Raw genomic sequence first — 25,251 nt, forward strand, 5'->3', positions numbered from 1 at the left:
CTTTGGGCCCCCCGCTGCCCAGCCCCCAGGCCTTGCTGTGGCACCGTCTCGAGGATGAGGATGCACCCCTACCCCTGCTCCAGCCCTCGGGGCAGCCTCCGCGGTTTCCCAGTTGTCAGCTGAGGGGCAGCAGGAGGGACCGTGGAGCAGGGCACAACCCAGCACCGCGGGAGCGTGAATCCCTGGCTCTGCCGCTCCTTAGCCGTGTGAGTTCAGGCAGTTACTCACTCTATGCCTCAGTTTCCTCATCTGTGAAACGTGGAGGTAACAGCACCTCCCTCATGGGTAATTGTGGAGATCAAAGCGCCCCAGGAGGGCAGGTGTGCGTGTCAGCTCTGCTCACAGGAGAGTCGTGGGCACCAGGCGCTCAGTAAGCGCTGCTCCTGCCCGTCCCGTCTTGGTGGCAGGCTCCAGCAAGCGCCCGGCCCTCACAGCGCCCCCTACCTGCCCTGCCACCGCCAGGAACACGGGTCTCTGGGAGTCACACCCCACCAGTAGACAGTCCTGGATCGGGGCTGAGGTTGTGGGGCCTTAGGCGAGTAATAGTGAATTGTATCTTATGCACGTGGGGGAAAGCTTGTTCTGGAAAATCCCCTAAGTTACTCATAAAGTTCAGTATAAATGATTTTATGTATGTCCCAAAGATTGATTCACTTACACGTGAAAACTTGAGGACCACTAGAACTACCATAGGGGAAAAGCCAGTCCCTAAGCGGCTGTCAGAGTTTTCGTGTCCTGCCTTTGGGTATCGACCCAGTGTCCAGCCGGGAGTGGGGACAGGTGACAATTCTGGGCGCTGTGCTCCATCCGGCTTAACGTCCACCCTCGGTAACGCCAATACCCACGGAGACGGCCTCGCCTTCAGGATGGGAGGGGAGGCCGTCCTGTCAGAGCCACGTCAAAAGCACACAATGACGTCGAAGTGTGCACTCGAGGTGGGCAAAGCTGGTTGAAACCACACGGCTGAGGCCACTCTGGGGCATGGCACTTTCCTGAGCTGGCCTAAAATCTGCACACTTTTTTCCTAATAGTTCCCTGGGATGCTTCGAATGATTCTATTTGACATGGAAAAGTGACGAAGTGAGACTAGGGGAGAAGAAGCTGCGTGAGGTCGAAGGGAGGGGCCGGAAGGTCCGAGAGAGCACCCCCACGCCCTGGGGCTGGAGGGCACTGAGGGCGGAGGGCCCACCGCGCCGCCCCGGCGTCCCGCAGGGACCCTGCGGTAAGCCTGTGTCTCCCTGTCTTGCAGGTGGTGCCGGGGAGCGGGAGAAGGTGCCGGCCAACCCGGAGACGCTCCTGCTCATGGCCAGCTCCCAGCGTGACATGGAGGACTGGGTGCAGGCCATCCGCCGGGTCATCTGGGCCCCGCTTGGCGGAGGTACTGCCCGTAGCTCGCGTGCCCGCCCTCTAGAACCCTTGCCTCCAGGTAATCACGGCCCCTCTCGCCCGGGACTTGCTGCTGTGTCCTGTGTTTCTGGCAAGCTGGCCCTTCTGCTGCCAGCCCTCAAGAGTCAGCCATCCCACTGGTGTCCCCAGCAGGCCCTGGCAGGGGAAGTCAGGCCCGCTTTCCAAAAGCATGGCCTCCTCCCACCTGGGTCGTGGGGCTTCCGGGAACTTGCCCCACTGCGTCCAGATCCCCTGCTGGCTGCTGGGTGGGCATGAGGGGTCTGCTCGTACAGCTTCACATCAGAAGTCCGGCTCTTGCTTCCTTCCCCTCTGCCGGCCTTACTGCAGCCACATGGGGACACTGCCCTGGCCCACAAACCCACTCCCTGTCCCTGATCTGAAAGCAACAGTTGCCATTTACTTACTTCCACCTTTATTCAAAAACATTTATTGTGTACCTAAAACATACTGGGTCTGTTCCAGTAATGAGGAATTTAGTGGTAAACAAATACGCCATGTCTCCCCTCCCTCGTCTCCATTCTCTGTGAGAGAGAGATGGTAGACAAGGACATGTGTCTTGTGATGGTCGCTGGTGAGAAATTCAGTGAAGCAAAGTAACGCTCAATGGGAGGACGGGGGGATGCTATTAGGTGGAGTGGCCCAGCAGGCTTAACAAAGTGACCAGGGCAGCCAGGCCATGCTGTGGAGGAGCATCCTGGCAGAGGGACTGGCAAGTGCAAAGGCCCTGTGGTAGGATCCTGCTAGGGGAACATGAGGCATGTCAAGAGGCCAGTGGGTCTGAGGGAGTGAAGACGGGAGAGTAAGGGGCCTGAGGTCAGGGAGGAGGTTGCCTGGGCCTAGGAATGCGGCAGGGATTTCAGATTTTGTTCTAAACGCAATGGGGCACCAGGAGGGCTCTGAGCAGGGGACACAAAGGACCTGAGTTAGATTTATAAAAAGGGCCCTCTGGCCACCACATGAGGAGAGGGCCATAGAGGGACAGGAGTGGACACAGCAAGCTGGGACAGTCACATGGCAGTCCTGTGGGGCAGGCATGGTGCCAAGTGGTCAGCTGCAGGGGCATTCTAAAGGTGGGCCTTCCAGGTTTTGCCCCCGGTCTGGACGTGGGGTGCGAGAAAAGGAAAGATGGCTCCCAGCCATACAGCTGCTACCTCTGCCGTCTGGCGTCCCCGTGAAGTCATCGTATGAACAGCTTTCATGATGGGATCACCACGCTGGGGGGCCCAGCACGCCAACTCCATGGGCAGTGTGGACACCAGGAGCCTCAAAGCTGGCCAGGTTCTGACCACACAGACATGGACGTCCTCTCTTTCCTACGGTGTTTGGCACACAGCCCAGGCAGGGACAGACTCACGCCCTCATGGGCTCCGAGCCCATCTCCTGGTCTGCAAGCCCCCTCGGCCGAGCCCCTTCCTTTACGCTTCACCTCACCAGCTCTCCTCTCCCTTCCCGGGCTGTGGCTGCCTGACACCCTTCACTGAACCATAAATCCCTAGAAGAGCCAATATGGTGCTGAAAGTTAAGTTGTTCTCCTGGGCCTCATAAGTGGTGTCACACTGTCAGCTGTGGCCTCCCTGTCCCTTCATGATCGCAGCACATTTGCCCCTCAGCCCCAACTTAATGGCGTGGGCAGACCTGAGCCCACCCAGGGATTTCTACTGCCTTCCACGGGCTTCCTTTGATATGAACCAGTGGAACAGAATGGAGCCCAGAAGCAGGCTCCTACAGAGTAGACTGATTTATGACAGGTGGCACCTTCAGGCACCACAGAGAGGAGAATGTCGTCATCATGATCTTGGACTAGAGAAGGGTTTTGTAAATGAGTTATAAAAGGCACTAAGCTACAAGGAGAAGATGGATAAATGGTGTGACAGAAAATGAGCATCTGTTCTTTAAAAGGCAGATGAGGAGAAGGAAAAGACAAGCTGTGTGTTAGAAGAAGAGTTGGCAATGCACACGACTATCAGACGACTCGCTCCCCAAACTGCACAAGACAGAGAAGCCAGCAGACGCTTGGGCAAGAGACTTGAGCTTCCCCAAGGAAGAAACCCTCATAACCAGTGAACATAGGTAGCAGTGCTCAGCCTCGCCGGCAATCCGAGAAATGCAATTTAAACCACAGCGTGATACTTCTACTCACCCGCCAGCATGACTCAGTGAAAAAGACAGATGGTTTCAAGTGATGAGGAAGATAGAGCGACAGACACTTGCACATATTGCCGGGGAAATCGCGTGGCACTGTCTGCTGCAGTTGACGCTGTGCTCACCTGTGTCCCGGCAGCTCCACACAAGACGTGTCCCAAATCGAGGCGTGTGCGCAGGTACGCCAGGAGACCTGGACACGGCGGTGTTCGCGGCAGCCTCACTGAGGACGGCCTGGTGCCAACCCGAGTGCCCAGCAGCAGCGCAGCGGATGAATGACTGCGAGTCAGTCCTGCCCTGGGGAACTCTGCGACGAGAATGAATCAGCTACAGCTCCACCGACAACACGCATGGATCCTAAAAACAGTGCGGGGCTAAAGCAGCTAAACAGACAAACCCAGAAAACAGGCCGTGCAATTCTATTTAGATAAAGTTGAAATACAGGGCAGAAGTAAACTGTATTTGTGGATAGATAGGGAGCAAAAGTATCAAGAAAAACAAAGAAAGGAATGCCCTGAGAGTCAGGATAGTAGGGAGGAGGGAAGAGGTTAAGATGAGGTTGGGGACAGGCATAAGGTTTCTGGAATGTTCTCTAGCTTGACTTGGGTAGTAGTTACATAGGTGTTCCTTCTATGGTAAATGTGCTCATCGGCATGTTTGTGCTTTACATACTTTTGTGAATGTGCGTATACTTCACTATATAAAAGCTCATAAAAATAAATAAAACAGAGAAGAGAAACTAGGCCTCAAAGGGGCTAGATAACTTGCCCAAGACGACACAGCCAGTTCGGGAGCAGAGCTGAGAAACTATGGTGGATGTTCTGACCCCAGAGGCTTGCTTCGTTCTGGCCGAAGTGGCCCGTCCAAGAGCAGCACTGGCCACACGTCTGTCTCCCTCTCTGCCTGTTCAGAACGGGACCCTCAGCGGAATCTCACGTGGGACCCAGACTCGCCCCTCGCCCAGGCCTGGTGTTTAGCTGCCTTCCCAGCCTGTGTGCCGAAGGACCCCTGAGCGTTAAAACAGGAACTGCCATCAAAGGCGCTTATCTCCTTTCTCCCAGAAGCACAGAGGAAATGCAGAAATCCCCGGAGTTAGCAATCCTGGACGTGTCTGGGCAAGCATGGCACTCGCAGGTGGGCTCCATCAGCCCCTGAAGGTTTCTTGGCAGAGCGGTTATTAGCCTGGGTCCCTGGAAAAGGAGGCTTAGAGGATCAGTCCTCTCGCTGTTTCAGAGCGGAGCCAGTGAGCCCTTCAGCGTGTGTGTTCTGGCGGCGGGCAGGGCGCCTGCCGCAGTGGGGAGAGCCCGGCCTTCCCCGCAGGAGGACGGGGCCAGGCCGATGGTCAGGGGAGCCTGTCGCTGCTGATGGCCTGCCCAGATGTGGCCCCAGTGGAGTGCGCATCCATTCGCTCACTCGCGCAGCCAGTGCGCCATGGATCCTGGGGCTGGGGAGACAGCAGGGAGCAGGACAGACAAGGCCCCTGCCCTCGTAAGCTCACGTGCCAGTAGGGGAGTTGGATGAGCAGCACTGAGCGAGCCACTGTAGGTAAGATGGTGGTGGGCGCAGCAGAGACAGAGGAGGCAGGGAGGGCGAGCTGGAGTGACAGGGGTCGGAGTTTGGTGACTTTGGAATAAAGGAGATGAAAGGGTGAATGACAGCACAGGCAGAGCCAGGTGCTCCCTGGTGGAAGAGCAGCAGGAGGCCAGTGTGGCCCACACAGAGTGGGCGGAGAGGGAGGGGGGCCTTGTCATCATGGCAGGGCCATTGGCGCCTTGCGGTTTGGAACAGAGAACTGGCAAAGCCTGACCCAGGTCCTACCGGGATCCCTCTAGCTGCCACGCTGAGAATAGGCCAAAGCAGGGCGAGGAGGAAGGGAGGCCAGTTAGGAGGAACTTACCCAGCAGTGCAGGTCAGAGTGAGGCAGCCTGGCCCCAGTGGTGGCAGCAATGAGAAATCATTGAATTCTTGATTTATTTTGAAGGTTGAGCAAGTGGTATTCTCCAGCTGGGATGGACAAGAGGTGTATGAGAATGAATGAGAGAAGCGAAGGGTAATTCTGGGGCATTTTTATCTAAGCAATTGGAAAGGTGGATTAGTCATTAACTGAGATAGGAAGACCACAGGAAGTGCAGTTGTTTGGAAGGAAGATCTTAGTTTGAGATACCTATCGAATGTTCAAGTTTGGATGTCCAGTAGGTAGGTAGGTATTTAAGTCTAGAGGTCAGACGAGAGGACTGGGCTGGAGAGAGAGTTTGGGGGCCACAGGCACATAGGTGGGCTTTGAAGCTGGGAGGCTGGATGAGATGCCACAGAGTGAGTGGGGGACAGCAGAGGAGCCCTGAGAGAGAGGGGAGCCAGGAGCCAAGGGAAGAAGGAGCAGCAGGGATCCACCGCAGCAAGTGCTGGCGATAGATCAGCCAGAGGGGGACTGAAGTTGGGCACATTCATTGCTGACTTGAGCAAGGCTGGCTTTGGTGGAGTGCTGGGCACAGCCTGAGAGCAGTGGGCATGGGAGAGGATAATAGGAGGGGAGGTGGGGTGTGAGCATAGCCAACTCTTGCAAGAGGTTTGCTGTAAAGGGAAAGAGAGAAACGGGACAGCAGCTGGAGGGGGAAGTCAGGTAAAGAGGGAGTTTGTTTATTTTTTAAGTTAGAAGACCAAACAGCATTACAAAATATTGGCAGTGCAGGAGGGAAGAGAGAATTATTGCTGGAGCACCAATATCTCTTCAGATATAGATGCAGAAATCATCAACAGAATACTAACAACACATTGAATCCAAAGAAGTTATACACTACGACCAATGAGATTTATCCCAAGACTGCAAGGGTGATTTAACGTCTGAAAATCAAGCAATGTAATACACCAAAAAAGGACAAAAACACCTGATCATCTTAGTAGGCTCAGAAAAAGCATTTGATAAAATCCAGCACCACTTAATGATAAAAACACTCCAAAAACTAGGAATAGAAGGGAACTCACCCTGATAAAGGCCATCTACAAAATCCCCACGGATAATATCATACTTAATAGAGGAAGACTGGATGCTTTTCCTCTAAGATCAGGAACAAGACAAGGTCTTGCCATCACCTCTTCTATTCAACATTGTACTGGAGGTTCTAGCCAAGGCAATTAGGCAAGATAATGAAAAAAACAATGCAGCCAGATTGGAAAGGAAGATATTAAAGTATCTTTATTTGCAGATGACATGGTCTTGTATATAGAAAATCCTAAGAAATCCACTAAAAAACTATTAGAACTAATAAAAAATTCAGTAAGGTTGTAGGATATAAGGTCCACATATACAAATCAATTGTATATGTGTACAGTAGCCATGAGCAAACTGAAAATGAAATTAAGAAAATTTCATTTATAATAGCATCCAAAAGAATAAAATACTTTGGGGATAAATTTAACAAAATAAGTGCGGAAGGTATACTCTGAAAACAACATAGCATTGTTGAAAGAAATTGAAGAAGACCTAAATAAGTGGAAAGACATCCCATGTTCATGGATCAGAAGACCTGATGTTGTTAAGAGACAAACATTCCCCAAACTGATCTCTGAACCTCCATGCCCAGTTCAGGGAAAATGACCCCAGGAGGACACATGGGGCAGCACCTCCTTGCCAGCTCTTTCTGAGAGGAGAGAGAATGAGGACAACAGTCATGTGGTCCCCAGGGCTACCTTGGCATCTGGTGGGTGCTTGAACATACGCATTCCTTGCCTGGCTATCTGGAGAGATCTGCAAGCCCCTCAAAGCCTGGAATTGCTGTGCGTGGGAAGGAACTTAGCCAAAGCCATTGTACCAAAGTGTGAGAGGAGGCAGGGTGAGGCTTTGGCAACTGGCTTGGGTCTAGGTGTGTTCTGCCTCTGTCACTTGCTTGCTGTGTGACCCTGGGCACACCTCTTACCCTCAGAGTCCTTGTTTGCAAAATGGGAAAAATAATATCTTTTTTATAGGATTGTCTTAGAAATAAGAGGGAAAATGGGCATATAACGCTCAGCACTCTCTCAGCACTAAGTAGTCTTTATTTATTCAAGAAATGCTTATCGAGCATCTGTGACATGCAGGCAGAGGACACAGAGAAGAGAACAGAGTGTTCGGTGGACATTTCGGTGTCGTTAAGCACATTCACATTGTTGTGCAGCCGTCACCACCATCCATCTCCAGAACTTTTTCATCTTTCCAAACCGAAACTCTGTCCCTATTAAATGATAACTCCCCATTCCTTCCTTCCTCCAACCCTGGCAGCCACCATTCTACTTTCTGTCTTTATGCACCTGACTGCTCTCAATACCCCCTATGACTGGAGTTACACAGTATTTGTCCTTTTCTGACTGGCTAATAATGTCCTCAAGTTTCATCCGTGTTGTAGCATGTGTCAGACATTGTATGGACATGGACGTCGTATGACACACTGCATTTCGCGTATCCACTTGGCTGTTGCCGGGCACTGGGCTGCTTCCACATTTGAGCTGTTATGAATAGTGCTGCTGTGTGTTGGTGTGCAGATAGCCCTTTGAGTCCCTGCTTCCAACTCTTTGGGGTACATACCTAGAAGTGGGATTGCTGGATCATATGATAATTCTATTTTTAATTGTTTGAGGAATCTTCACACCATTTTCCACAGCAGCTGCCCCATTTCATAGTCCCACTGGCAATGTATGGTGTTCCAACTTCTATGTATCCTCACCAACACTTTCTGTTTTTGTAATAGCCATCCCAGTGGGTGTGAAGGGGTATCTCGTTGTTCAGACCCAGCGTGGGAAGAGGTGAGAGAGTGAGCCACAAGGACATCTGGTGGAAGCGCGCCAGACGGAGGTCACAGCTCCGGCAAAGGCAGGAGCACATCTGATACGATCTAGAACCGGAGCGGAGGCAGAGGGGCTGGAGGGACTGAGGGAGGGGACAGATGGGAACCAGAAGGTAGAGGCCTCTTGTGCCCCTGTCAGGACCCTGGCGTTTACTCTTAGGTGAACCGAGAGAGGGGCATTGGAGGGCGTTGAGCAGAGGATGTCGGGATCTGATACAGAGTTTGAGGGCGGCTCTGACTGCTGACCGGGAGGGGCAAGGAAGCCTTGGAAACATATTTGCAATAATCCAGACAAGAGAGAGGGTGCTCTCATTGCGGAGGGGGAGGTGACAGTGATCAGGTCCCAAATCTGTTTTGCACGTAGGACCAGTAAGCTCTCCTGGATGTGGGTGTGAGGAGGGAGCAGAGAAGGCTGACTCCAGGGTGTCTGGCTGGGCGGCTGGAGGACAGAGCTGTCACGAACTGAGAGGGGCAGGTTTGGGAGACTGTGGCAAGACCATAGCTGTTTGAACACGTCCAAGTCTGAGGTGTCTTTGAGTCATTAAAGCAGTGGAGACGCTGAGTGGGCAGTTGGACAGGAGTCTGGGGGGCCGGGGTTAGAGCTCAGTAACTAGTTGTGTGTAACTATTCCACCTACGGGCCCTTGGGCGCCACCAAGCACAGCCCAGAAGCTGTTGGTCTCAGCCTTCCCAGTGGTAGCACAGAGCAGCAGTCCTGAAGCATGGAGACCAGCTGGGGAATGGTGTCCCTGCCCAGAGTGACCACAAGGGGCTCAAGGGGTCAGGCAGCAGGCCTGCAGTGGTCTTTGGACCTGCGCTGACCAAGCCTGCCCCGGCTGGCTGTGCATGGCTCTCACAGGCCTCTGGAGATTTGACTCTGACCCCTAGGAGCTGACTCTCCTGCCCTCGTGGGGGGAAAGAAAGGGGAATAGATACAGCTCTCTGAGGCCACAGGGCAGGACACCTGACATGGAAAAAAAAATCCCACCTTGGGACAACTTGGCAGGACATAAAGCAACCTTGTTAGGCAGTTGGCAGTGGTCATCATTTGCTGGAACGACGTTTTCAAACAGAAGCCCTGGAGGCACAATCAGATTCAGAGTGAAAGGTTACTGGACCCAGGCCAGGCTGGCAGTGGTGAAGCCTGAGTTCCTAGTGGACCACTTCTTCCCAGCACTGCTTGATCCATATCCCACCCCGCCCTGCTGGGAGATTCAAGACAGAGTCTTATCTCCAGTTCCTGTGAATGTCAGCCTGCTTGTGGCCTTTCTTGGCAGCCCTTCCAAAAAGGAAGAGAAAGGACTGTTGCTGACCCTGGCTGGGTCTCAGGTCACTGAGCCAACAGAAGGGACACTTGAGCCCAATTCTGGCGCCCCTGCCTATTCTAGTGGGCCCGGACGGTCCACGTGCCCAGGAAGAGGAAGAGAAGTTCCATAGGCCTTGGACCCTGTCCAGGCTCATAGAGGGCAGGCGCGGCATCTTCTGGGTATAGGGACTGGTTCACGGCACCCTTGGGCCTCCTTCCCTGCAGCCCTCAAGGCTTCTTTCTACAAGAGCCCCAGAAGCCTAAGAGCTTAGACCCCCAAAGAGGGGAAATGACCTCCAGCTACAGCCCCTACTGACGAGCTGCCACGGAGCTGGAGGTCGGCTGTTTACCAGGAGAACAAGGGCCGGAGTCGCTGCCTTATCTTGGGAGAGCCTGGCAAGGCGGCCGGGATGATTTACGGAGGGCTGCTTACCACCGCTTCCTGCAAAGTTCAGGACACTAACTGTTCAACTGCCTTTAACCACCCTGCTGCTTCGTTAAGTCCTTCCTTCCAGCAGCTGTGATGAGAACTGCCTGTCAGATCGCAGGGCCAGAAAAGAGTTTGCCCCAGTTAGTGCTGAGATGGGAACAAACCCCTGGTGACCCCAGCATTTCCCGTGCTGGGCTCTGCATCCCTACTGAGCCTGCCAATAGTCCTGTGAAATCAGTCCCCTTACCCTCCCCTTTCAGATGCGGAGACAGCAGCAGGAAGGCTCTAGTGATTTGTCCAGGTCACGAAGTAAGTGGGAAGCTGGTGTGCCAACCTAGGTCTGGTGGCGCCGAGCCCAGGTGCCTGCTCTAGAGACGCCAGGAGGCCTCAGGGTGTCCTGTGGTTGGGATCTCTGGCTCCCACCTTCTTCCAGGCAGTCTTGGAGGACTTCAGCCCACACCACTCTTAGAGAAAGGGAGGGAGCTCATACTTGCCATGGGCTACTTACTATTGCTCTGGGTTTGATACGCTTTGGAGGGGCAAGCCCAGAGAGGTTTAGCAACTTGCCTAGCACTGCACAGTGGGGCTGGGAGCAGGGGCAGCCCATGAGGGCAAGCCCATCGGTGGATGCTGTTGCCAAGTAGGCGTCAGAGCACCATGCCTTCTAGATCTGAGTTGTCTCAATGGGGTGGGGGTGGGGAGTGTATAATTAAGACTGAGGGCAGAGACAGTCCCTGAGGTCCTGGACCCCAGCCCCAACCCAGGGCCTGTTGGACACAAAGCTCAGAGATAACAGCCATCCGCACTAAAGAGGTCAGCTGTCACCTTTGCTTGCGTGAGAGGACAGACCCTCAGGTTCTCAGCTCCCCAGGCCTGCCCCAAGAGGGCAGTTTAGTGACTACCACTGCACACCCATCCCCAACAGGCCCCTGGTTAAAAACCGCCCCAAGGTGGAGTGGGTGCAGCAGGGCCAAGGCTTAACTGGGAGCTCATCGTGGCGGCGCCTGTGGGAGCTTTCTAAACGGGCGCCGTGCAGACCTCCATCTGTCTGCGGAGCCTGGTCGGGTGGAGGGATTAGACTGGTGGGTCTAACTCTGACCACACAGGTGGGGAACCGAGGCTGGGAAGGGAGAAAGCAAGTCAGTGGCAGAGCCCTCCTGCCCCCCGAGAGAGTCCCACCTGCACCCAGCTTAGGCAGGTGCCTCTACTGAGACCTCGGCCCCTTCTCTTTAGCGTGAACAGGGCTGCTCAGACCCAGTGGGTCCCTGGGCCATGGGGACACCCAGGCTCTGCTGGTAGGTTTAGGGCACCATGAACTGCCCTTCCCACCTTCACGTTTACCTGAACTCTGGGACGGGAGAAAACCGAGTGTCACCAACTCACACTTAGGTCAGAGCCAAGATTAGGCAGCCTCCTTGGCCTGGGGCACAAAATTTAAGGGGGCAGCAAAGAACTGAGTAATCAAGATAAATATCTTATTGTAGTATTTTTTAAAATGAAAACTGATGCAAAAACAATCTATTGTGCTAGGTTCCTATTGCCGCCCTAACAAATTGCCACAAATTTAGCGGCTTAAAACAACACAACGTTACTCTTTTCCAGTTCTGGAGATCAGAAGTCAGAATCGAGTCTTCTGGGGCTGGAATGAAGGAGTCCACTGGGTTGTTTCTTCTGAGGGCTCCAGGGCAGAGTCTGGTCCTTGCCTCTCCCGCCCAGAGGCTGCGGCTCCGTCGTTCCCGTCTCCAGTCTGTCCTCGCCTCGCCTCCGCCACCTTCTTCTAACACCCTCACGGTCACACTGACTCACGCCGCCCTCGTCACCCCCACAAAGTCCCTTTTACAGTGTGAGGTAACGTAGTCACAGGGTCCAGGGATCAGGACAGGGACATCTCGGGGAGAGGGCATCATTCAGCCGATCACATTCATGAAACAAGATACGAAAACTGGGAATAAAGACAGGATGCACGGGTGAGATTGGGGGAGGGGAGTGAGACACTCAGGGTCTGTGCAGGTGCAGCAGCTGATCCTGCCTTTATTTCAGATATTGATATTTTGTTCATCATGGATTTTTTTGCCTTAATTTTTATTCTTAACGTATTGCGATAAAATATTTACCTTGGTTACTGAGGTTTTGGGTACCCTTACATTTTGCGCCTGTGGTGAGCACCGCTGTTGCCCCACCCTAGGCCGGCTCTGCTTAGAATGAGCGAGAGGAGCACAGCCCTGCACACCCTGCTTGAAGACGGGCCCACCCCCTTCCAGCCCCAGGCCCCCTAGGTCCCTCCCTTACAGAATTGGGCCCGCGGACCCGTGCTGTTGTTGCACAGCCCCCCAGCATTGCCTCTGTCCACCTGCCCTCCTGGCGTGTGCTGTGTGCCTCTTCCAGACCTCCCTCTCCCCCAGGTCAGAACACTTGGAAAGCATGGGATTGCGGGCTCTTCTCCCAGTCCTACCCTGAGAAGAACACAGGCTTTACAGAAAGCCAGTGTAGGTTTGAATGAAGATCCACCACTTACCAGAGGTGTGGCCTTAGGCAAACCACATAACCGAATGGGGAGTCAGCACTCCCAGGGCTGCTCAAGGAGATGCCCTGTGTGGAGTCCAAACCACCTCCTTGCACTAGGGTGCTGCCCAGGCAGCGCGGGGGCCGGGGGCCTGGAGCCTGAAGCCAGCAGCCTAGCTTTCCATCCGGGCTCCGCACGCCGCTGGCCCGGGGACCCAGATCAGTCACCTACCCCTCCTAGGCCAACACTGCCCACCGGGAACATCTGCCTCGCAGGCTGAGGGCCGAGTGGACGCTCCTGCGGCCGGTCCTCCGCAAAGAGCAGAGGATTCCTGCGGTGCCTAATTAGGGAAAGGGGGTCAGATGTTTGACACTGAGCCCTTCCACCGGGCGACTCCGGGCGTGGCATCCCAGGCAAATCCCGGCCCTCCCTCGCCCCGGGGTCCGGGCCCGGGGCGGCGCGGGGCGGCGCGGGCCGGGCGGGCAAGACGCTACCTGCGCGCGTGCCGGGCATTCCAGCCGCCGCCGCGCCGCCGCGCCCGGGCGCGCCATGGGCCTGATGCCGGCCGCGCGGGCCTTCTCCCGGTGCCGCGCCTGCCCGCGGCCGCCCTGCCGCCTGCCCGCCTGCTGCGCGCCCGCCGCCCCAGGTAGGGCGCCCCCGGGCCCGCTGGGGAAGCGGCGTCCCGGGCCTGGCCGAGAGGCGCTCGAACCCGGGACCGGCGGCGGGCGAGGAGAGCGCCGCGCATGCGTCTTGCGGGGCTCAGCGGGGGCCCGGGGGCTTTGGGGTGTCGCGGCGGGCCATTCCCGGGAGCGGGGTGTCGCGGGGTGTGCGGCGTGCGCGGAGGAGGGAAGAGGCCGGAGGCCGCCTCCACTCTCCTGGACGCTGAGTCTGGGAGGGGGCGGGGGCTTGCAGAGGAGCCCTCCCCACCCCCACTACCAGGTCCCAGCCTCCCTGGGCCACCGGCCGGCTGCTGTGCCAGCCACCCCGAGTAGGAGTAGGAGGCAATCACTTCTACCCTGAGGCCCGGCTGGCTCTGGGCAGGCACCGCACCCTCACCCACCACCACCAAGATGAGGTTAGCCTCTCCTGTGTTCCTCCCGGCCTGGATGGGGCGAGGCAGGCGAGGGTTTTCAGTGGAGACGGCCGGGGTGGAATCCCTAGGCTGACAGCCCTGGGGTCAGTTCTGAAGCTCTCTAGTACCCAGAGCAGAGCCTGGAAGTGACAGAAGGTAGGTCACCGTGCACCTGGACGGCAAAGGGTGGGTGGATGCAGAGGATGGCGGGTGTCTCAGGAACAGGGGACTGAGAGCAGGAAAGGCTGGAGCCAAGAGGGAAACTGTGTGAAATCACCCAAAGTTTATGAATTTCCAGAGAGAATTTTAGAATTTGTGCCTTTTCTGGGACTGTGGCCTTGCCCTCTACTGCAAAGAGCCAAAAGCAGGCAGTGTGGCCAGGGCAGACCTGCGCTCGCTCCGGGCTCAGCTCCAGGAGGGAATCCCAGGGCCTCCCTTTCCTGCTGGGGCCCAGGGGGCGGGACTCGGGCAGGCAGAGCCCGCACCCAGTGGGCCCTCCAGGGTCAGGAGAAAGCCCTGTGTACTTAGCGCCTGCTTCCGTGCGCCCAGTGTGCTGCGATCTGTGGACGCTCACAACCCCATGAAGTGGCTGACACCAGCTCAGAGAGGTTGAGGGTGGTGCCCAGGGTCACCGAGGACAGGGATCCGAGCCAGCTGACTGGCATTCCCAGGAGGGGAGTGAGGGGCGGCTTTGCCAGGGAGCTGCTGGCAGGGGAGGAGGCCTGGCAGCAAGTTCACCCAGAGGAGAGGCAGCCTCTGGCAGTTTCCTCTCTGGTGGCAGAGCCGGTGCTCTGTGAAGAGCGTGGGCTGGGACCTCGAGGAACCCACATGCTGGCTGCGTTTCCAGGGAGCTGACAAACCTATTGGAACTGGTTCTTGGCAAGGCTCCCGTCTCCCACATGTGCCAGGAGGGCTGCAGCGCAGCGGGGCCAGGCCCTGCCAGGCTCTGCTGGAGAGACCCTGGCCGGGGGAGTGGTGGGCAGGGCCCCCCTGAGGGAGGCCAGACCCTGAAGCCTGAGCACATGCTGCATCCAAAAGGAGGGAGCGGGGAAGGAAGCCTCCTGGGAGGCCCAGCTGGACTGGAAGACTCCTTGGGGACTCCCTGTGGCTCTCCTCCAGGCTCGGGGGAGGGCAGCTCACACCTGAAGGCTGCACAAGCTTCCCTTGGGGCTGTACTGGGAGTGTCCTGGAGCCTGGCAGTGCCAGGGGGCAGGGCCTCTTGGTACTCTGGTGGTCTTCATAGCAGCCCCTAAAGACAGGTGTGATCATCCCATTTTCTAGATGGAGAGACTAAGGCGCAGGAAAGGGGCCACTCTACTCTTCAGTGGTTTAGCCGGGACGTGCTGGTGCAGACTCACCACGGCTCTTGGCCTTGAACGCCCCCTGCCTGCCTGCATCCCCACCCCCACCTAGCCCAACCCCCATGCCAGGCAGAAGCTTGGCACTTGGAGGGCCTCTGGGCGCCTGAGGGACATATGGGTCAGTGCTCAGCACGCCCCTGGGCCTTTCCAGGGCAGGGTGCTGCCGTGCCCCCAACCACACTTCCTCAGCCCCGCCCCCCACCCTGGCCACCTCCTGCTCACTTTTAGACCTTGGTTCCAACATTACCTTCTCCCTGAAATCTCCCCTCTTTGTAAGTGCCCAGGGCCCTGTGGTCTCCCTTCCCTGGCTCTCACAGCCCCGTGCTGACGGCAGGGAGAGTGGTCAGGAAGGCTTCCTGGGGGAGGCAGTGGTTGTGTTCGGGTTGGGAGCTGCGGGCCGGGTGCGGTGTGACAGCCAGGCTGGCCCAGGCTCTGCACCTACAGCTGGTGGAGGGAGGTGGGGCTGGGCCTTGCTGCCAATTTCGGCTTTATCCTGAGGCAGGCAGCAGAGGTTCTGGCAGGGGAGCCCCCGGGGTGGTTTCTGTGTTTACAGCCCTCGGGGCAGCTCTAAAGCTCTCTGGGACCCAGGCGGGGTGCTGCACAGTACAGGATGGATGGACAGATGGCTGGCCGGTGTCCTGGGGACAGGAGGTGGGAGAGCAGGAAGGGCTGGAGCCAAGAGGAGGCTGGGTGGCATTCCCACGCTTTGTGGGTCTCTGGAGAGAACCGGCAATTCTTTTCCTTGGTGTCTCTTCCCCAGCTGTGGCCTTCAGTCCCCTAAGAGCTGGAGCTGAGCGCAGTGACTAGGGATGGGACGTGGCCCTGGACGGTGTGTCCCCCTCCATTCCAGCATGGGCTCGGCACTGGAGAGAGGGAGCTGACCCTGGGCACTCAAGGGACCCAGCAGGGGAGCTTCCTGAAACCGTCTGTGAGGACGGCAGCAGGGCCGTGACAGAGGAGAGGATGCTGGGAGGAGAACCGGGACAGCTCGTGTAGGAGAGATGCCTGAGCTGTTTCCAAGGGCTAGTGGCAAATCTGCACAGACTGGGGGGAGGAAGAGGCCCACGCGAGGGCCTGGCAGCACGGACGCAGGTGCAGTCCTGACACCCAGGCAGTGGGTGCAGCTGCAGGGAAGGCGTGTGCGTGTGTGCGTGCATGTGTGCGCGCGTGTGTGAGTACAGAGGGAGGCAGGAAGCAGGCCCCTCCCTGCCTGGGACCCTCTGCCCATGGGCACTTCCCCGTGCCCCATGTCCTCTGCCTGCTCATCTGAGGTCCTAGTGGATGCCCCACGTCATGACAGGTGTGGCTTCCTATGTCTACCTTCTGTGGGTCAGGACCCCTTCTCGCTTATCCTGACCCCAGTGTCCTTGGGGGGAAGGCTGTGCCCCAGAGGTGAGAGCAGAAGAGGGGAATGAACACCTGGCCAAGCCCTGTGGGTGGAGTGTGCACCAGGTGGGAGGCGACGGGAATGGTGGGCACTGCGGAGAGTGGCACTGTGTGTGCTCTCATGGGGCACGGAGGCCACCGAGCTCCGCCAGCATTGCTGTCTGGGAACTCAGGCCTGGTGCCGTATCTGCGGGCTTTTCAAGAGAAGCTGGGAATCCAGATTTTGTATGAAGTCTCTTGTTTTTAAATAACTAATTTATAAAAATGTTCCAAACGTCCTACAAGCTAAACAGGCCCATCTGTGGACGGACCCATGTGGCCTGTTGTTGGGAGTGGGTTGCTGAGCCCTGAGCGAGGTGAGAGGGAGCAGGAGCTCCGTGTCCCCAGACCAGGTGGAAAGGCTAGGACGCAGTGAGTGGTGGCCCTAGGGCCTCTGGATGACGCGCTTCTTCTCAGAGATAACCTGGGCGACCAGCAGGCCCGTCTTGCAGTGGCATCAGCCCCCGTACTGTGCTCAAGGCTGTTGACTGACCTGTTGGGCCCCACCCCGTGGGCAGGGGCGGCGCCTTCTCTCCTTGTCAGTGCTGCAGCCTCTGTGCCTCTGCCTGTGGCCCAAATACCCCACGTCCTGGGAACTGCTGGGGAGCAACAGGGAAGCAGGGCTGGGCGGCAGATGCCTCACTTAGGTGTTTGCACACCGGCGTTGGGGGCAAGTGGCACTGTGGCCTAGGACATTCTCCACACCTGGAGCCAGACTGCCGGGGTTTGAGCCTTGACCCTGCCACGTGCTGGGAGAGCTTGGGCATGTTCTTAAACCCCTCTGCCTCTCAGCGCGCTCATCTGAGAAGTCAAGATGAGGATGATGATGAAAGTACTAGTCCCTAAGGTAGCGAGCTGTGTAGGATTAAATATGGGGCTGTGTGTAGTGTGCTCAGAACAGCGCCTGGCACCGGAGCAGCATGTGTTAGCCACACGTTAGCCACTTCAGCACACTGTCCTCACACTCACATACACCCGACATGTGCATGCCCGTGCACACACACAAGCCCCCCCCACACACGTGCACACACACTTCTCCCTGAAGCATTGATGGCATCCTCCAGGCACAGCCCACGTGGGTGTGTTTTCTTGGAGGGAGGAGTCTGCATCCCCCAAGTTCTATACATTTTGTCTTGGGGAGGGGAGGAGCCTTCGCCGCGTCCAGCCCTGTGCCAGGCACCGCGTCAGGGACTGATGGGTCTTGTTTTAAAGCAGCCCCTGCATGGTGGAATCTGCCTTCTTCCTCCCTCCCTCTGTCCCTCATCTGCCGTCTTGTCCTGTGTCGAGGGCTTTGGATCCTTCTCTCTCTGATTTCTTTTCTTTCTTTCTTTCTTCGTTTTTTTTTTGCAAATGTTACTGAAGTGTAGCACGCTGCAGAAAAGTGTGCAAGTGGTAAGTGTGAGCGCGGTGGATGTGCCTGGGTCAGCGGTGTCTGGAGACAGCGTTGCTGGCGCCCCAGACGCCCCCGGGCCCCTTCTGGCCACAGACCCACCAAGGTGGCCGTGTCCGGGCCTGACGGCGCAGATTAGTTCGGCCTGCTTCTTAACTTCACGTAAATGGTGTCGCGCCGTGTGTGCTCCGGGGTCTGGTTTCTTTTGCTTCCGATTATGTTTTTGTTTTTCAATTTTTGTTAATGTTCATAAAATACACCTAACATAAAACTGACTGTCTTCACCATTGTCAAATATGCGATTCAGTAGCACGAAGGTCATTCAGATTGTCACACAACCACCAGCACCATCCCCCTCCAGAGCCCTTCTCATCTCATCTCAGCTGCAACTCCGAGCCCGTGAGATCCTAACTCCCGCCTCCTGCCCCAGCCAGCCCCGGCGGGTGCCGTTCCCCTCTGTCTTGCCGAACTCCATCATTCCAGGTTCCTCTCTAAGGGGACTCGCACGGCGCTCGTCCGTCTGTGAATGGTTTACTCACGTAATGTTCTCAGGGCTCGTCCATGTTGTCGCAGGTGTCGGGGTTTCCTTCCTTTTCAGGCTGGGCCACGTCCCGTCGTGTGTGTACGCCGCAGCTCCGCCGTGCATCCGTGTCGTGGCATCGTGAGCAGTGCTGCAGTGAACACGGTGTGCGCGTGTCGCCTCGAGACCCTGCTTTCACTTCTTTTGGGTCTAGACCCGGAAGCAGGATTACTGGATTATGTGGTGATTCTCTCTGTAGATTTTCGAGGACCTGCTCTACCGTTTCCGCCGCAGCTGCACCGTTTCACACTCCGCCAGCGCGCGAGGGTTCCGTCTTCTCCCTGTGCTCGCCACCCCTCCTTATTCGCTGTTTTTCCACACGGTGGCCGTCCGAGTGGGTGTGGGGTGGTACCTCAGCTTTCCCTAACGATCGGCCATGCTGAGTCGTGGCTGTGTTTTTCACGTGACCGTGCCGTCTGTCTGTCCTGCGAGCCGGGCCTCACCCGTTCTCGTGAGCACAGTGCTCTGCGGCAGGAGCAGAGCACAGGTACCGTTCCTCTGCCACCCGTGGGCGTCGATGGTTTCCCACTTGGAGTGTCTGCAAAACTGATGGACGACATCGTGATGCCTGTGCCCTGCGCATCGTGATGCCTGTGCCCTGCAGGCCGCGTGCTCCTGGCTGGGACGAGCTGAGGTCAGGCCAGGCCACGTGCCCCCTGCTCTCTCCTGCTCTCTGTCCACGGGGCCGGGCCCGGCCTCCTGGTGCACCTTCCCAGTGTATAGCTGGCTTCCTCAGGCCCTGACAGCAGCACTGCCTCCATTGTCCCGGTGCCCTCTGCCCCACACAGGGCTGGGGGGCCGAGGGTGTGACCAGCTCCTCTCTGTGCCCAGGGATCTTTGGGCAGCGCCTGGAGGACACAGTCCACCATGAGCGGAAGTATGGCCCCCGCCTGGCCCCGCTGCTGGTGGAGCAGTGTGTGGACTTCATCCGGGAGCGCGGGCTCACCGAGGAGGGGCTCTTCCGCATGCCAGGCCAGGCCAACCTGGTGAGGGACCTGCAGGACTCCTTTGACTGTGGAGAAAAGCCACTGTTTGACAGGTGAGCTTCGGGGAAGGGGGCTATGGATGGGGCCCCTGTCCGTTCCCCCTGCAGGGCTCTTGCCCAGAGCTCCAGCTCCAGTGGGTGGGGTGGACCCGCACCCAGGAAGCTGAGCAACAGGACGGTGGGTGGGATGGCTGCCCACGTTGGCGCACAGGTGCTCACCCAGCCCTCCCGGTGGGCAGAGTATAGGGCACAAACTCACCTTGGCAGCCCTGGGTCTCCTCTCAGGGTGGATGCCTGCCACAAACCCGGCCCGCTCACATCCGTTCTGGCAGCTTCCACGCACATGCTCATCACCCTGACCTGACAGAGGCAAGGGCCCTGCCAGCTGCTGTGCTGGCGTAGTTCAGGTGCGGCTGTATCCAGGACTCCAGCCTCCTGTGAGGTCTGTGTTTAGGCTCTGCCTCCTTGGGTGACTCTCCCCAGGCTCTGTCGGTGACAAGATGGTGCAGCAGCTCGCCACCCCCTCAGGTTTCAGGGACAGGAGAGCAAATCTCCTCCACCTGTCCTGGGGCCGTTAGCCTCCTAATCCGTCATAAGGGACTTACCCAGGCCTTGGAGTCCTGCCTGGGTGGAGTCAGCTGTACTCATAGCCCAGGAGCTGCAAGTAGGGGAGTCATGGCTCACCCCCACCCCAGGGCTGTTAAGAGGCTCTCTTCTCCCTGCCAGAACCCCACCCATTAGGGGGCCATTTTCCATAGAAAGTTCATTCTGCATTGAGCCAACTCTAGCCTCCGTGGAGCTTCTGTCCTTTCTTCTCAGATCTGCCCTCACAGATGAGGCCCGCTTGTGCCCCAGGACAGGCGGCCAGCACGCACAGGCAGCCAGGGCTTCCCGGGCAGAACCGCCCCCAGTCCCTCCAGCTCCTCCCCAGCTGCACCACAGCCACAGGAGTTGGTCAGTCCTTTCCTTAGATGTGGAGCCCCGGGAGGGCTTAGGGTCCCTTCAGCTACAGCCTCCTGAAGCTCCATCCCAGTGCTGACTCTCAGTGAGCTTGTGGTCCATTCTGACCCTCTGCCAGCCAGGTCTCTTCCTTCCTGTGCCTGTGTAGCCTCAAGTAAGTTAGGGTTAGAAATTGCTTCAAATAATGCCACATGGGCAGGGCCTGGGAACAGGGACTTTTAGAAGCTCTCCAGGATCAGATGCACTGCCCTAGTGCCTGATGCTACGTGAAGGATGTCTGCAAACACAGATCAGACCTCGCCACTGCCCTGCTTAAGCTCCAGTGGAGTTCTCTGCGGTGGCCGCAGGCTGGCCGAGGCTCACCCCCCAGGCTGTGTCTCCACCCTGACACACCGCTGTGCCGAGGTGCGTTCTCGGTGTGCTCAGCCTGGCTGCCCTCCCTGCCCTGCCCGCCTGCTGGGCCCCACAGAGTGTTCCGTACCCCAGCTTGCAGACCCGACTCCTGGCCTCTTAGCGGTGGGGGGCAGGCTGCCCCTGCCTCCTGGACGCACCTTCTCCTGTCTGCCTTCCTGTCTGGCCACTCCTACTCTTCCAGAGTTGTGTCTGGAGGCCCGTCTCCAAGCTTGTCCCCCCACCCCACCTTCTCAGCAGTGACCCTCACACCCCACGGGCGCCCTGGGCTTGGTGCCCTCTCCCGTTAGAAACTCCTCTGGGGTACCTGAGACTTTCTCTCCTGCTTTCTGCCGCGTCCATGGCGGCCCCTCTGGCTCTGTGGCTGTGCCCACCCTGCAGAGGGTCCCAGGAGGGAGCTCTCTCTCCCAGACTCCAGCCTGCCACCTGCTGGGGTGTCGGCTTCCATCCTTGGCCCCCGTTCCCCACGAAGCCCCCTCCTCACCTCCCTGCTCACCTCTGTAAGAACATCCCCTCCAGCCCGTGGTCCTAGGCCCCTCCCCCATAAAGACCCCCACCAGGCCTGGAAGCCTCAGTGACCCTGCTGTCCTGTCCCCGGCCCTGCTGTCCTGTCCCCGGCCCTCCCGCCGCTGCCCCAGGCTGGGCTTCAGCAGCTCTCCCGGGCTGTCCGCTCGGCTTGTTGCTGAGCGCCGAGGAGGGTCTCCTCTGTGCCAGCCGCTCGGCGCTCCACCGACTCCTGGCAGTGAGCCTTTTTTTTTTTTAACTTCACTCACCTCCTGTCCACTGGGGGAGGAGGCCCTGGGGAGGCGACGAGTAGGGCAGGCGCCCTGTGCAGCGGACATGCTAAGGGAGCCGGGACCAAGCCTGGCGGTAGGGACTCAACGGCGCTACAGGCTGGGGCGGGGAGGCTCTCAGGTAGCTGTGCGAAGGCCCAGGCTCTTCCAGAAGGCCAGGGCGGTGTTTTCCTGGCTCTGAGAGGCCAGTGAGGCGGGAGGCAGGGCCTGGGCCAGGCAGAGGATGGGGGCCGGGTGACGGGCAGCGAGAGCCAGACCGCCAAGGGGACAGCGGGTTCTAGGGGAGTAAGGTGGTAGGGGGTGGCAGGAGGCTGTGGCCATGCTCCGGGGGGACACCGTGTTGGCGGGGGCGAGAGGGGCCCTTGGGAATGGAGCGATGCGGAGTGACCTGCACACGGAGGCGCCGCGGCTAAGCTGGGCGCCTCGCTCGCTGACAGGAGGGCAGCTGAATCGGCCGGGGCAGGCCGCGCACCCACTGACCAGCTGCTGCCCTGCCCCGCCCCGCCCTGCCCCCCATGGTAGCATCCACCCAGGCTGGACGCCTGTGGGCCACAGGCTGTGGAGCATCGTCCTGGGGTGCTGGTGGGTGCGGAGGCCTGGATTCATGGCGGGTGTGGCGGGGGAGGGGGCGGGGCGCTCAGGACGGGCACCCTGCAGGAGCTGGGAAGGAGACAGTGGAGACAGTGGAGACAGTAGGGCGTGGGGCGGGGGGCGGTAGGCAGGGCTGAGCAGTAGGACCCTGCAGGGCCCTGGCTGTGGGGTAGGCTCCAGGCAGGGATGTAGCGGGGAGGTCTGCACGTGGAGGGACCACTCTGCGTCCACTCGCCCAGGGCAGAAATGCATCCGTCCCCACCTGCACGAGTGGGGAGATGAGACGAGCTGGCTCTGTCCACACTTCTCTGCTTTGGCCACCTGTCCCTCTACAGGGCAAACCTGATGACCTGGTTCCTGTCCCTCCTCCTCCTCTCCTGGTTCCGGCTCATGCAGAGGCTGCTGTGGAACCCGTGGGGCCCCAGTGGGAAGGGGCTGTAGGCACCCAGGGGTGTGGGCAGAGGTGACCTGGGAGAGGGCAGTGGAGGGTGTGAGCAGGGGCATGCCTGGCTGGGGGACGCAGGGGTCAAGAGCCAGTGGGCTTGAGTCAGGGAAGGGTCCAGGGTGTGTGGATGTGGGGTACACATGGGCATATGAAACCCCAAAGTCCCAAATGTCAGGGCAGAAGGGACGCACCAGCATGGGACTCGGCCGGGGCCACGTCACACCTCAGTGGCACAGCGAGGTGTCCTGGCCCCAGGCCCATCTTTCCTGAATTCCTCCACTGAGGGGTGCGCATGCAGGTCCAGGGTTTAAATCCAGGGCCGTAGACAAACAGACGAACTACTGGGGCCCAGATACGGCTTGGGATGCGAGCAGAGGAGACGCCTGTACATCTAGCATGGGAACTGAACCGCAGAGCCCAGCTTCCCTGCTTCCTGGACACACCTGGTGGGGGGGCATATCCAGGTCCCGGACCCCACCATCCACAGCTGTCCCACTTCAGCCTGGGAAGCTCCCAGAGTAGGAGACCAAGGCCTGGAGTGGACACATGGGGCACTGGAGTAGGGGTTGGAGCACGGGCTTGACCTCTGACCTGCCCCTGATGGCCAGTGCCCGGGACTCCTGCTCTCCGCCAAGGAGCCGGCGGCTTTGCATGGTGGGTGCCTTTGGCACAGCTCCCCGACTTCTAGCCAAGGATGAGCCCAGGGGGAGAGCAGATGCAGGCTGGGGCTGGGGCAGCACCTAGTGGGGGCCTGCAGGACAGCTGTTCCCACCCCAGGGAGCAGGCAGCTCCCACATCGCCCTGCAGGGGACCTTGGGATGGCCACAGGCCTGTGGTAGGGGACTCCCTGGCCCGCTGCCACCAGGCCCTGCCCTGTGAGCTGCACAGGTCCTGCGTGATCCCCTGGCCCAGAGCATCCACCGTGGTGGAGAGGTGCTGTCCCTGTCAGACTGACAGAGACGTGGGACTCGGGAGCTGGAGCTCCCAGCCACGGAGCCTCGGTCTTCCCTCTGCAGCCCTGGCAGCCCCGGCCAGCGCTCCCGGAAGCAGCCGGGCCTTCCTTGACCAGGGGCCATCAGCTGCCTATGCAGCCCGCTGTGTGCACACACGGACCTGAGAGCAGAGTCTGCCGCTGGGTGGGGTGGAGGTGCCGGTCACTCCTGTAGTTCCCTGGCGTCCCAGGCCTCATACTTCTCCGTTCTTCCGCCCCCAGCACAACGGACGTGCACACGGTGGCCTCCCTGCTGAAGCTCTACCTGCGGGAGCTCCCCGAGCCTGTGGTCCCCTTCGCCAGGTATGAGGACTTCCTCAGCTGCGCCCAGCTGCTCACCAAGGACGAGGGGGAGGTCAGTGGCTCCTGGGGACCTATCCTGGGAGGTGGGCTGGCTGAGCAGCTGCATAGAGAGTCAGGACACAAACTCTGACTTTCCATGAATTTTCGTGGCACGTGGATCCTGGCTAGAGGCCTGCTCTGTGTGGGGGGCCTCCCCGCGTGCTGGGCTTGGTTCCTGGGGGACAGGTCCAGGGTGCCCAGCCCTGGCTGCCATACTGCAGGGGCTCCTACTCCACCACCCGTCCCCATGCCTGACTCAGACCCCCAGGCCTGCCATGGGGCACAGAAACTAGGGCACCTTTTACCTGTTTATGTCCCGCCTCCTTCCCAGAAAAGTGTGAGCCAGCCACAGGACAGAGGCTGGTCTGCAGTCCCCGGCTCGGGGCTGGGCGGACTGTTTGCCTTCCCGTGGCTGTGGGGGAGACGAGGGGTCGTTATCTGGCAAATATTTGTGCCTTGATAAGTGGGCCGAGTGCTGGCCCTGACATTCCTCTGTGGCCCGGCAGAGGCTCCCCCTCACACCAGCTCCCTGAAAGCAAGTCAGCTCCCCCAAGAGGCCGCAGCCTGTCAGGGGTGGAGCCTGCTGGGCCGGGCGAGCCTGGGCGCATGGGCCGCCCGCTTCTCCTTCCCACCCCTCCCCCAGGCCCATCCAGGCAGAGGGGGGCACGTGGCCTCATGGCTGTGTCTGAAATTCTGTGTTTTTCTCCTTCCTTCCCAAGGGGACTCTGGAGTTGGCTAAACAAGTGAGCAACCTTCCTCAGGCCAATTACAACCTGCTTAGATATATCTGCAAGTAAGTGGCATGGGGGCGGGGGACCACCCCTCCTGCGCCTGCTCACCGCCCCCGTGCACACAGCCCCCACTAACAGAGGGGCCCGGCTGGAGCCCCCCGCACAGCCTCACCGAGTGCGCATCCAGTGGGGGGTGTGAAGAGCACACCCTGAGCTCACGGACCTTACGGTCCCGCGGAAGCAGGGGGTTCTAAACAGTCCCAAGTGGATTATTCCAGAAGGGACATACCCTCTGTCCCTCCTGAGCACCTCTTGCCATCCAGTTCCCCCAGGTTTCTGCTCCTTGACCACAACCCTCATGGTCCTCATCCTAGGCTCCGGGAGGGGGCGTGCTGGCATGTGGGCCTTCCAGGGCATTGCCCCCACTGCAGGCTGGAAAGTCATGCTTCCTCCTTCCACGCAAACCACGTGGCCTTATCCCAGTGGCCTTTGCTTCTGATGGCCCTTTCAGACCCCAGGGGAAGCTCTGCTCTCATCTGAGCCTGGCGGGGGCAGGCTGTGCCCAGCAG

At 58.6% G+C, this 25,251-nt stretch overlaps 1 protein-coding gene across 5 annotated transcripts in view; it reads left to right on the top strand.

Moving 5' to 3' along the window:
• Window positions 1-25,251, top strand: part of ARHGAP22 (Rho GTPase activating protein 22) — a 166,002-nt gene that overhangs the window by 135,562 nt on the left and 5,189 nt on the right. For 3 of the 5 annotated variants that reach the window (XM_012651263.1, XM_012651265.1, XM_012651266.1), the window contains 4 exons: window positions 1,250-1,378; window positions 19,264-19,471; window positions 23,832-23,964; window positions 24,671-24,744. In XM_012651263.1, the coding sequence (XP_012506717.1) occupies window positions 1,250-1,378; window positions 19,264-19,471; window positions 23,832-23,964; window positions 24,671-24,744 (544 nt within the window). Of the gene's footprint in view, window positions 1-1,249; window positions 1,427-19,263; window positions 19,472-23,831; window positions 23,965-24,670; window positions 24,745-25,251 lie in introns of all 5 variants that reach the window. The other 2 variants (XM_012651262.1, XM_012651267.1) reach the window with 1 other exon arrangement.

This window comes from Propithecus coquereli, unplaced genomic scaffold, assembly GCF_000956105.1.
Source record: "Propithecus coquereli isolate 6110/MARCELLA unplaced genomic scaffold, Pcoq_1.0 Scaffold351, whole genome shotgun sequence".
In the NCBI taxonomy this organism is placed as follows: domain Eukaryota; kingdom Metazoa; phylum Chordata; class Mammalia; order Primates; family Indriidae; genus Propithecus; species Propithecus coquereli.